Genomic DNA, 13,147 nt, shown 5'->3' on the forward strand with positions numbered 1-13,147 from the left:
GGCACTGTGCTTATTCTTTTGAATCAAGAGAGGTTATCACCTACCTTAATCCATGCAGCAGGGTGGATTAAGGACACCAATGTGCCTCAGGATTCTCAAAGAGGATCCTGGAAACTTCTTGTTTCTTCTTTTTTGCTGTCTTTACTGAACTCTATTGGGCCTCAGTAAGGATTTGCATCTGAAATGGGCAACCTGGAGCTTTTCTCAATGAAGACATCAGATCAAAGTTCAGTTAGTCAAGGCCTTTCTAAAACATTAAGGGGGCTTGGAAGTACACAATAAAAAGATGAGCTCTGGCAGAGATTGCAGTAAAAACATTCTGATCTGTAATCCGGATAAAGAATAGATTATAGGCCAAAGAACAGCCCCTGTTTAAATTGTTTTTGGAATCCTCATTTTAAATAAAGTTACTTTTACATATAAAATATTTAGAATTCAGTCTGATGGATTGATACGTTTTGTTATACTTCCTTCTTTAAATTCATCCGCTGATAAATAAATTGGAGCACTGACTTAGAGAATCCGTTTTTCTGTCACTTTTTGTATAAAAACGATCTGCCTCATCTGACTAGATACATATAAGCAATTGTATTTCTTTTTTAATTAAAAACTTGTTTTTTGTTTTAAAATAATGAAAAGTGTGGTTTTAGTTTCGTTATTTTATTGTTTTTGTCAGGAAGATGCTGCAATATTGTTATTAGTTATGTTCTCTGCAAATTGCCCAGGCTGAACATCAATTAACCAAATAATTTCAAAATATTTACTTTAAATCAAGTTATTGTAATTAATCTTAACAGTTTAATATATATATTTGGTAAAATGAAACATGAAATAAAATTGTGGAAATAAATAGCATGATTGCTTTTAGAAAACTAGCTATAAATACATGGCCATCTCTGGCTGTTACAGTGCTTATTTTATTAATAAGACTAAGTTTTATGAAAAACACAAGTGCCGCATAATAACTGGAGTTCAAACTAAATAATTTGCTGCCCAACACACAAAAAATATTGCAACCCCGTTATTGTAATAATTCAGTATACTTTTTGTCATTCCTGTTTGCAGCAAGAATAGCAAATGTTCAATTCGAGCAGAAGTTGTTCTTAAGAATTTTCCTTGCATACAGACACAACCCTACTCAATTTTCAGATAGCTGACAAAATGTATGTATTGGCCTTTTTAAAATAAATAAATAAAATAATAACAGAGTGTTCTAAGTTGTTGTTATATAACCCACTGAAAAACTTTCAGAATTGTTGGGGTAATTCTGGTCACTTTTCAAGAGTAATTCCGTACTTCTGAGTACCAATAAAACAGCGTTTCATTCTACCTTAGAATCAGAGCTTCTTTTTTTTTTTTTATTATTTTTTTTGGTTATATATTTCCATTCATTGTAGAGTGAAGTGATTTCTGAAGTGACGAAGCTCTTGCTCAGCAGTGGTACCGTGGTGGGCGTATTTGCTTTCCAGCAAAAATTGCTTACCAGCATTCTTTGGTCCCTGCGTTGTTATTCTCGGTTACCAGTAAGGTTAGAATTGTCTTATAGTAGGTGTTGCCCTTATTTCAAGAAAACAGTAATCACTAAATGCAAAAGTAGGTAATGTCTCTGTAGAACACTGTCTATTGTATCATTTTTTTCTCATGATAGGTAATCATCTAGTAGATTATTGTAATCAGTGTCAATGTTTCCACAGGCCAGCCCAACAACATCTACCAAGTTTGGACATTACTACGATATTTCTAAAACAATGTCTCCAGAACTGCTTCAGTCTATAAAACGGCACAGTTTTTACCTTCCTGAAGAATTATCTTTAGAGCCTAAACTGAAAACGTGGTAAGTTGCAATCCCACGTGCTTCTGTTTTGCGTTTAAATTTTGTGTGCCTGTTAGTTGTAAAAGATATTTTAGCATCAGCGCTTGCTGTGAAAATTTTTGTAGCCATGTATTGCTCACACGTAGTTCTGCTGTGGTTCCCATGTCAGCACGACATGCCAGGACTGTCAGCAAAGCTGCTGTGCAGAGGCAGCTCTGTATGCTGACTCCTCAGTGGAAGAAGCAAGTTGGTAGGGGCAATTAAGGCAGACATTACTAGGACAACCTGGGACGCAGCTGAATACTCAGTCCAGTCCTACTGACAGTTGAGTGTGGGGACTGGGGAAAACTATTACTGTCTGTCTATGAACTACTCCCTGAGCACCATGCCCCATCAGTTTTCATGAATGTGTGTCAGGTGGCTGTCAGTCATATGAATATAACCATTCACAGTTTTTAGGGCTAAGATGACAGGCCATCCTTGACCTACATAGCTTGGAACGCTATATCACATTAGTTTATTATGTGACTTTTACTTCTTATATCCTACAGCTTCACCGAAGGAAAATACAAAAAAAACTCTGAGCAGAATTACATTCACTAATTATGTCTTACACAAAACCCTTAATTCCAGCAAAAATCATAAACTCATATCTGAATGAGTAACTTCTTTTAGTTTTTGTCTATCAGTAATTAATTAAGGAAGACCAGAAGAAAATTAGTGACAACAGAGAATACTCCTATTAGCCTATGGCACAAAAATCCATTGCATTTTTCTTGGAGATATTTCAAGTCAAGTCAAATGTCAGATAATGGGCTACCAACCTCTTTGTTTAGCCCAGTCACTTAATTTAGATATCTAGGGCCTATAAATCCCAGTGTATAAGGCCAACTCTGAAAACCGGTAGTACAGTATGCTTTATTGCATGAGATTTTTCATTACAGTACACTAATATAAAAGCCGAGATTTGTAAAATAAGTGCAATATTTATAGAAGTGCACCTTTAGAGTTGTAGAAAAACAAAAGCCAATGTAATTTAGCTTGTAATTTTTCTGTGTTATATGATCAAATATCACTGGTTTTAATTCAGTACAGTGTGTTTTTGCTATGTTATATATATTTTTATATATATAAGCACTTGATAAACTTTGTAGAAAAGGAATAAAATTTGGATTCTGCTTTTCATCATAAATATTTGAACCAACTTTATATGTGATTTACAGTATTATTTTTTTTTCAGTTGCAGGGTCATAGAGTATAGATACAGGAGTATTTGATAGCTTAAAAAGTCCTTATATTGTTACTGAACAATTTGACTACCTTTCTATCTCTTCTCTAGCTAACTGGAATGTCTGATGACTATGGGCTTAATCCCACTAACAATATGGCTGTGAAGTATTTGTATATTTTATGTTGAAAACAAGCTAATTCATGTGTTTAGTATAGAACACAGACTTTACCTTTTATGCATTTGATTTTGTAAGACTTACCTAACTCTGATACTTTCTTTGTGTATGCCATCCTGGTAGAAGTTCATAGTTCTTACCATGTGAATTCTATTCTTAGTTTTCACATAACTGAAAGATTAGGTTTAGTTAATTTGCTTGGCAATCTATGACCGTAGGGTTGCATTCTACCATATTTCTGAATGCTTTACAATTGTTTTAATGTGTATTTTATTCAAAGCATTCAGTTTCATACAAGGTGGCTAATTTATTTAATAACTTGATTTACTTTGTTAATATTTCATTATTGGTGCTGGTCATATTGTTGAGGCATCAGTTTCAGATTGTCATCCCTGACTACAAACAGCACTGGTTTTAGATTCCATGTATTGAAAAAGTTGCACTAGGTCAAAGTTAAAATTAGGCGAGAAGAAATGTTCAGAATTGCAACCTCATGAATTCATCATATTTCTCCGTAGCAAAATGGAAGATTTATGCTTCCTGTAAGTACAGTCAGACAATTTTCACACACATTTATAAATAAACTGAACTAGAATTTCAACTTTCATTCATAAGTTTTGTATAACTGGAGTTCATCAGAAGTTATGCAAGAGGAGTAAAGCTTCTCCCATTATCTCTTATATGTACATCCTTGTTGGTGTGCACCTAGCACAGTCAATGTCCGTAAATTGGACTACTTTATTTACATAAGGAAAGGACAGGTTAAAAAATAAATACATATTTCAAATTGGGACTTCATGAAGTTCATCTGTGATAACAGAACATAACTAGTTGTCAAAGAAATTCCGTGAAGTCAAAAAGGTCAAACAGTCTTTAAGGAGAGGAGATGGCAAAGACATCCGTGTGATAACATCAGTGCTCCAAAAAATACCAGAAAAAGTAATATAATTTAGCTTTAAGGTTTTAAGACAGTTTCACCCAGTATGTTTTTGCTTCTGTGTATTCAACTGAGATAAACTCAAATGTCTTTAAAATAAAACAAGAGGTATTCTGCATCAAGAAAGTCTTCTGTTATGTTGAAGAAGGAGTTGTTATATTTGTTGTTAAATCCTTACCTTGTAAATAATCTGTTACTGAGTCTCATAGGTAAATCTGAGTGAAATATCAGGCTTTATTCCATTATTGTGTCTGGAAATAACCTGGTAATAATCTGGCCTGATAAGTATCTTGAGCAATGAGTACCTTTATTGAAGTCATAACGTCAAATTTGGAAAGAAGTGGAAGGAATAATTGCATGCGTATTTGATGACAGAACTAAAATAAAAGAAGTTTTAGGTCAGCAATCAGAAATTCTAGTGAAGACAAGCCAAATATCGTATTAGTAGGAATAATTAATTGAACAAATAAAATATGGTAGCAGCTCTCCAGAAAAAAAAAAATATCTGGGGTTACAAAGTGTCTTGAATATAAGACATATTAGCAGTGTTTTGTGATTAATGTCACTGAAAACATGGAGGTGATAAACTGGAATTTCATGTAGAAGACACACAAAAGACTTCTCCTTTGCTCAGCCATAAAAAAGCCGTCCAGTTTTTGATAGCATCCTTCAAGAAAACTCAGCATCAGTTAGAAGAGGATGGGAAGCTGAGTTTAGATCTAGTATGGGGATATATGGCCTGTGATGGAAGAATGGAAATTCTTTAGACAAATCTGAGAAGAGTCTCAAAGCAAGTTAAAAGCTGACATACAGAGAGCAGTAATTCCGTTGTCTGCGGAAGACAGAAGCAATAATGGGCTACGGTAAATTGTAGCAGTGGAAATGTAGAGTGGACATAAGGAAATATTTTTCTGATGATTAGCACTAGAAGAAGTTGCCTTGCAGACACAGGTTGGGAGTATTGTAGAACCTCCATCATTGAAAATTTCTAAGGACAAGTTAGGTAAATATCTGTCAGAGGTAGTTTAGACATAGTTCATCGTGCCTTGGGGCAAAAAGATAGACTACCTGACCTCTTGAGGTCCCCTTCATCCCTATCTTCTGTGATTCTTTAATACACATTAGTCATAGTGCATTAAATCCAAAACTAAGTATGAATGTTACCAATTATTTCACTGCTTTCAAAACATTTACGCTTTTACAGAAACCCAACTGGATTGTACTGTATTTTTTTTACAAATATTGTGGTGAAATTCAGAAGAAAGCATCCTTTTCGCAAGGAGTGAAAACAAGCTCTCAATACTGTCAGGATCATTTCACTAAAGAAAGTTTATAAAAGTGGGAGGCAGAGGATAACATTTTGTTGGCATTACTATTTGGAAAATATATGCAATGCTTCTGGCTTTTAAGTCTAGATTCAGTATATCACAGAACAGTATTTAAAAAAAAATATATCTGTTCTCTTGATTAACCAGACGATGATTTAAAAGAAGGGTTTAAATACTATAGTTAACCCTTCTCATAGAAGCTAGCAATTTATGTTAGACCTAATCTTTGATTGCCTGAAGGTCCATCCCTATGAGAGCTTGATCTAACCTCTTGTGTTACACTGAACTGGGAACATGGATCTGGCTAGGCAGCGTGTCTGCACTCATGGGGAGCAGTGTCTTATACACGAGGTTCTCTGCCTGTGGTCTTATCCTCTCAGTGCTGGTTTGTTTGTTTGCTTTGTTGTTTTTTTTTTTTTTAAATCTGAGAATGTATTGCTTTTGAAACTAATACAGAGCTAGAAGGAGTTAGAGAAGTAAGTGGAAACTGGTACTTTTAACTGGAATATAATTTTCCTTAAGTAGATGGTTTTGTTGATGGATGGCACCTTTATATGGTAACAGAAATTGGAGGGGAAAAAAAAAAAGATAATTAGCAATTAAGAAAGAAAGAAAATAAATTTCCCTCTCATCAAAATGTTTCCTTGTTATTTTAGCTAACGTGATCCATTCGAAATATTTGTGGTGTAGCAGAGCACAACATGGTTTAATTTCAGGCCGAAGTAAATTTCTATAGTCCTATAACTACAACTCTTGCAGAAGCACCTAAAATGACACAGTCATGGTAGAAAGTGTACCAAACACACACGGTCTGCACTGAGGTCATAAGCGCTATGCAATGGCTCAGCTGGTAACTAGAAGGTTTTAGGAGTTCAGTGTATTTTTATTCTGCTTTTTTTTTTTTTTTTGATTATCATCTGTACCGATGCGGGTTAGACTTTTCATAAGTGTTGTCTTTTTACTTCTCTCTCATAGAGACCTGCTACCTTTATCTGTAGTTAATGCTCCTTGAGGACTATACTTAACCTATGACTTGTGAGATGCACCTAGAATTCACCTTGTCCATCCCTTCTTTCTCCTATATCTTTCAATTACAGCGTGACTAGCTTTGGAGGCCTTAGGTTTCATTTTTCCTTCTTGAAATTTGGAAAAGCCCTTTCCCTCCATCCTTCTGTTGTTTGGGAAGGGGTGGGGAACAAGAAGAACAATCCTTTCGCTCTCCTTTCCTTTCACTGCTCAGGGCTGTGATGACAAAGAACAGATTATGCAGTTAAAGCAGAACATACTGGAAGTGTTGTACCCCAGTTTCCTTATACTCTCCTGACAGAAATGGGGAGTATTATAAACATACGTGTATGTTTTACTATGCTTTAAAAAACAGTTCTGAAACAAGGTCCTTTGTAATAATGTTTTGTGGAATAAGAGCCGTGTATTTGTAAAGTGGACCAAATCATCTCGGTGCTGCTAGTCCCCTAGCATCACATTAAGAAAACTATTTAGACTGTTATTGAGCGAATGCTCTCTGTGTAATTGGAGCTGTTGCATGATAATTATAGTGTTCCCCTTGCAAGGTCAGAGATGTAGAGGCTCTCTTTGGACCAAAACTCTTGGTCCTTTTTAGAAATCACATATCTGTGCTTATGTCCCTATCTTTCTATCCATGCAAGAATTCAGTTCCATTATGGACTTGCAAAGGACAGAGACTGATTGGTTAGGCAGAATTTACTGAAAGTCCTTTTACTTGACAATTAAAGAAAATGAGTTCTGGAGGTTTTATACATCACTTGTTTGCCTTAAAGTTTGGGGCATTTTTTTTTTCTTGTTTTCTTATTGCCCTGTGCTAAACATTGACTGAAACCAGACTGAAAAGTCTTTTATAAAGGAAGCAGTAAATGAGGCTGGGTGTTTGATGCCAGAAGAAGGCATCACCCTTTCTTAGCTCCATAATTTTTGTATTAGGGAAGGGCAGTTACATACTGGCCCTAATGGTGGGACCAGCGTAACTGGGCTGTGCAGCTGTGACAGCAGCTGCTTTCCAGTTGTTGCTAGGCTATTCAGGTGTCCTTTTGGTTGCACTGATGAAGCTGGTACTTAACAGGAAGCTGGAAATACCCTCTCTGATAACTCCGGGCATCACAAAGGAGGCTTACTTTCCACCCTTCTACTTCACTTCTATCCTTGTTAAGTTGCAATCGCCAAAAAATAAAGTTTGATAATCAAGGGAGTTAAAATAATTAAGCTGTAGGTTTTTCAGCATTACTCGTATTCTTTACCTTTAGAATGTGCTTTTGGAAAAAGAAAAAAAAAAAAAAAAAGAATAAATTTATCTAGAGTCTAGATTTACAGATAAATTTAGATAAAACAGGTTTAACTGTCTTGCCTAATGGAGTCTCCATATACATAATAAGGCTATTTGTCATACCCTTGATAACCTAACCTTTGTTAAATGCTTAGAAACTGTCAACAGAGAAGTCAGAGGCTCTGTTGTAACCAGGATACCTTCTTGCCAGCTCCTGCTTTATCCATTACTAAATTGCTAAACAAAAAAAAGAGTAAAGAAGAAATTGTTTAAACTCATTATCAGAATTAAATGGTGTTTAGTAACAAAGCCAAAAAAGACTAGAAATTACAGAATCAAAAATACCTTGTTTCCTTCCTTATGTATTATGGCAAACATTGCCAGAAGGATAGTGCAACTTGTTTTTATAAGTAGTGTTTCCGCAATATTTTTCATGTCCTTATTTACATAGCATAGTTCAAATTCAAGGAAAGCATTAATATTTTAGTCAGAAGAAGAAGAGCCACCATGTTTGCATTCGAAATAAACCTATAGGCATTACACTATTTTCTCTAAATCTTTCTTTGCTGTAAATCTTCTCCTCGTAGATAAATCAAATATTATTTTTATTTCTTTGTAGGCGTTTTAGTTTGTTTGCTTGCTTGTTTGTTTTAATTTTAGGACTCTGTAGTTCTGTTAATGTTTGAAATATTTTGTTCTTCTATCTATTTTTATAAGCAATTTGCTAGCAAACCGGGAATTGGCAAGTATTGTGACTGTGTTTTTTGGTTTATCCTATAGATAGCATGGTGAGCGTGGTAATACTATCCACAGAAATGTAATTGTTACCTTCTTGAAAACAGACAGTGTGTTCCTTACTAGTTACTCTCTGAATTACTGAAATAATTCTTTATATTCGTATACAAATTTGAAAATACTGCTTTGTGACCACAGTTATGAAGAGGAGCACTGTCATTTTTTTGTAGTAGATGTGCTGTGTTCCTGGCTGTGGCTACAAATTGTTGCAAACTCCTTCCTACTGTTGGTGAGCTGTAGTTTCTATCTTTACCAAAAGGATAAAAGAATTTCCAAAAGGATACAGGAATGCTTCTCATTATTCTTAAGTGCTGCAGATTCTCTCCAGTTCTGGCAAAACTGGGAAGAAATTACAGCACTGTGTAAACAACAGGGGTTATGTGTATTGCAGTTATGTGAAGACGTGGAGAAAGAAAGTATTTTGGCTAGTGTGGGGGCTAAAGCCCTTTTCCTGACCACATACTCTGTAAACTGACACTTCTAAGACAAAATTTGACATATATTCCTTTTGTAGCTAAGTGATAGGAAAGTATATAAAGGAAAGATGTGAGTTTCATAGATAGTATTAAAATATTAGGATACTATAGCTGAAAACAAATAAAGTAATGGGAACATTTCATTAATGTTACCAGACCAAGCATACGATATGATTGCTGAAAGTAAGAATGTGTTGATGCAAAATTTTCAAAATAACCCGTTGTATTTTCCAAGAAATACCTAAGACCTGAATCCACAGCTCTTGATGGTAATTAGTGAGACTGTAAGGAAGTGCTGCAACTAGAAAAAATGAAAGGGCTTAAACTCAACTTTAGTGAGGAACCTACATCAAGTCCAGACACAAAAGCCAGTATGCTGTATGGGATTGAAGGCCTAGTATGTATAATTCAAAGTGATCAGCTGGCTTGATTTTTTTTTTTTTTTTATTTTTTTTTAAAGCAAAGATAGGACTTTCTGTCCTTTGTATATATTAGCACTGGAGAGTATGGCTAGGATGGGTATGAGGAAAAAGTACGTTGGAAGTGCAGGAAGTTCTAAGCCCTTGAGGAGAGTGTTTGTTGAACTTTCATTTGGTTTTAAATGCCTAAATCCTTTTGTAGGCAGCAGTTTGCTTTGCTTTTTTTTTTTTTTTTTTTTTTTTAGTATTATCAGGTATTTTCCAAATAACACATAAACATAAAATATACCTCACAGTTCTGCTGCCTTGCAAATAAAGGAGTACTAACGCCCATGGTGGATGGATGCAAAATGGTAATGCAATAGAATGTATTTTATGTTCTGTTGTGGCATTAGAAAAATTCCTTAAAAAAATAAATAAATAAAACAAATAATGATAAATGAACTTTTTAAGCTAAGTGGAAATAGTATCTCTTTCATTTTTTGTTGGTTTTGATTGTTTAATAGTTGTTTGTTTGAAAGCTTTAAGTAATAGGAAGTCAACCCTGTTCACCAGGGCACTGTGTAGGTGTACTCAGAGTAGCGATTAGGTAGCTATTTGTCTGTTATAGAAGATTAACACTATGCTATAATGATTTCAACTTTAAGTTGCTACATGAAATCATTAAACTTGTAAGTGAGCCTTAGGTAATTAAGTTATCTTCATCTCTTGAGACTCCTACTTTTTGCAAGATGTCTGGATGCTGAACTGGTCAACATGAACCGATCACGATTGCTTTTAATGGCCGCTTTATTCAAAAAGGATTGTTTTTTTGCTTCTATGACAGTTTTTTTCTATATGACACTTCCAGAATGCAAGCTGCGTCTGTTTAGATTTAGGACAGCTTTTAGTGAGTATTAAAATGTGTTATTAAACTACTTCTTCTTACCAACAGGAATATGAACTGCGGCTATGCAAGTCTGCTTCACTCCATTCAAAGGGTCATTTGCCAGGAAGGATTTGATGGCTCTCATCCCCAGGTACTGAACACCTTCCTACTCTTGTCTTCTTGTAATGAAGGTTTTCTGAGTATTCAAGAGTGGCATGAGAATGTCTTTAAAAATTAAAAAGGGTCAAGCTGTTTCTAAACATTGCTAAAGCAAACAAGAAAGATAAATAGTGTGTGGTTCATACTTTAATGTGCATTCGGACTTTTTACTATTTTTTAACAGCTATGCAGGGCATTTGAAAAAGAGCTGTAAGCCAACATTATTGAAATGCCCACTCTGTGCAATTAGATAATAAATGGATTGCCAAGTATAATGAAATTAAGTTAAATATTTTTCACCTACACATTTTTTTCAAATCATTGAAATGCAATAATGTTCTCAAGACTCTTGAGACTGAACATTCAAACTTTCAGATACTTCCAGTGTTGTGGTAACTGGAGTGAATTTTATAATGAATTAAATGGTGTGCATCTTTATGTAGTGAGTACTGAAATACAGGTAAAGACATGAGAATGCTACTTAGGTATCAAAAACTTACCCATCCAAACAGCTTACTTGCCTTGTAAAGATTGCTTTACTTGCCATAAACCTTACTGTGGGTAAGCAAAAATATTCCAAGTGTAATAAGATAGGATAAAAGCCTTTTCCAGTTTGAGCAATGCCTTATCTTTGTCGTTCCTTGTCATGCTGAAAAATATGTGATTCCTTGAAGTTGATGTAAATAAAATAATAAATGATATGTATTGATGCTTCATTGGTAGGTAATTATTGTTGTGCAGCAGAAATGTTACTGGAGTACGAGGTAATTAGTATAGATGCTGGAGAATGTCAAAGAATGTCATACAAGACTGTGTGCTATTCCTAGCCGAATATCTGAAAAATGGTTTCTGTGGGGAAGATAATATTGGAGTGGATGCATTCCTGCATGTATATATCCATCATAACAGTGTATTTTAGAAACATGACCTGCCCAGAATACTTGGGTTTAAAATTAGATTCTTTGGCTTATTTGCGCTCAGTTTATAGTCTCTGCTGAGATTTATGGGCGAGCTTGCCTTCCCTTTGGTGACAGTGCCAGTCTGGAGCAGCAAATTGGTCCCTGACAGGCACCTCTCCCCACTTGCTGCAGTAGCCATGGCAACAGGCATGTCCCCGTGCTTCCCGCCGTACCCTGCGCAGAGCTGCTCCTCCCGCACCGTGACAGGTCCTCTGCAAGCCGGAGAGCTTGCACGCTGCAAAAAGCTGCACCGAGTCAAACAAATACCCTGGGAGCCTTCAACCACCGAATCACCTCCTCCTGAAGAGATCAGGCTGGTGATTCTTGTTTTTCTTGCAAGTCAGGTCTAATGGGAAAACAGCATCTTTGTATGTTCCTGATTTTTTTTGTATGATTTAAACAAAATAGAGATAACTTAGCCAATATTTTGGGGTTTTCTTTCTGCAGACAAAAAAAAAAATATATTAGATATTGTGGACAGTGATTTTGTGTGCTACTTGTTCTTTGTTTCAAAACATCTGACTAGAGTCAATAAAGCAAAACCAGACCTTTAAATCAGATAAATTTAAAAGTATATCTTCACCAATGAAGTATATAAGTTTCTGAGTTGAAGCTTTAAAACTATGAAAAAGAATCCTTTCTCAAACCAGTTTACCCACATAGACGGTCATCAGCGCTTGCATAGCTGTTTCTGTGTCAAGGAAGATAATGCATATGATCATATGATACATGGTACTTTTTTTAATTCCTCCTTTTCTGGAATCAGAAAACATTTCTTTATATACACATTTTTTTTGCATTTAGAAGTGGTATATAATACACACCTCTTGAAGTATGTCCAGAGTTGAATGGAGTTATGGTCCAGAACATGCCATGGAACTTTTTATCTCCCAAATCCATGGGAAATTCACCGCTCTTACTACATGTCCTCTTCTATTAACTGAGTCTCAAGAAGTACTTTTAAGTATCCAAATGTTAGGATAATAGAGTAAAAACCATCCTGAACACTTCAGGACCTGTTTCCTTTCCTATATTTAATAAAAAGGCAAGCTTCTGAGAAGTTTGTGTGTGTATGTTCTTCTACTCAAAATAATCCTCTCCCTTTTGGATAGGTCCTATTGGCAATGGCGTTTGTGAGGTTTGGAGAAAACTACAAGGGCCATAATGTATTAGGAAGGTGCTAAAAGAGATTTACTACTGACTTTAAGTAGATGTATTAATCACAGCATGTGAGTGACAGAAGAGGATACCTCTAATGCTGCATTTTTCATACTGCGAAGCATAAACTTACCAAATTTTTTGGCACCTGGAGACCTAGGAATGTGTTGCTTTCTGGATCTGGGTTCAAAGGAGAAGTTTAACCTAATTAGTAAAACTTCCAGATATTTTTGGCCAATTGCACATCCATATGGCAGTAATTGGAGTTACCTCTCCTTTTTATTGGCTCCTCTACTACTAATGCAGGTAGTTTCTACTACCTGTATTTGAAGAGGTATCTGGAGAACAGTGAGTAGAATGTGACACAACCAAGCTGACAGGTTCAGCACAATTAAGGAAATTAGTGAAAGCTACCATTAGAGGTTTAGTAGACCTCTGGGAAAATGGTCAAGCATCTCTGGGACCTGGTACAATTAGTAGTAGGACTAGAAATATGAGCATTGGGTTTAAATATATATTTTTAAATATCC

General features: G+C 35.4%; 1 protein-coding gene across 1 annotated transcript in view; it reads left to right on the plus strand.

The window, feature by feature from the left end:
* Window positions 1–13,147, plus strand: part of ELP4 (elongator acetyltransferase complex subunit 4) — a gene marked incomplete at its 5' end in the record, with an annotated part of 140,559 nt that overhangs the window by 30,058 nt on the left and 97,354 nt on the right. Inside the window, 2 exons of the mRNA XM_082761378.1 lie at window positions 1,695–1,834; window positions 10,408–10,492. Of these exons, the coding sequence (XP_082617504.1) occupies window positions 1,695–1,834; window positions 10,408–10,492 (225 nt within the window). The remainder of the gene's footprint in view (window positions 1–1,694; window positions 1,835–10,407; window positions 10,493–13,147) is intronic.

This window comes from Aythya marila, assembly GCF_965140915.1.
Source record: "Aythya marila genome assembly, chromosome: 5".
Classification (NCBI taxonomy): Eukaryota; Metazoa; Chordata; class Aves; order Anseriformes; family Anatidae; genus Aythya; species Aythya marila.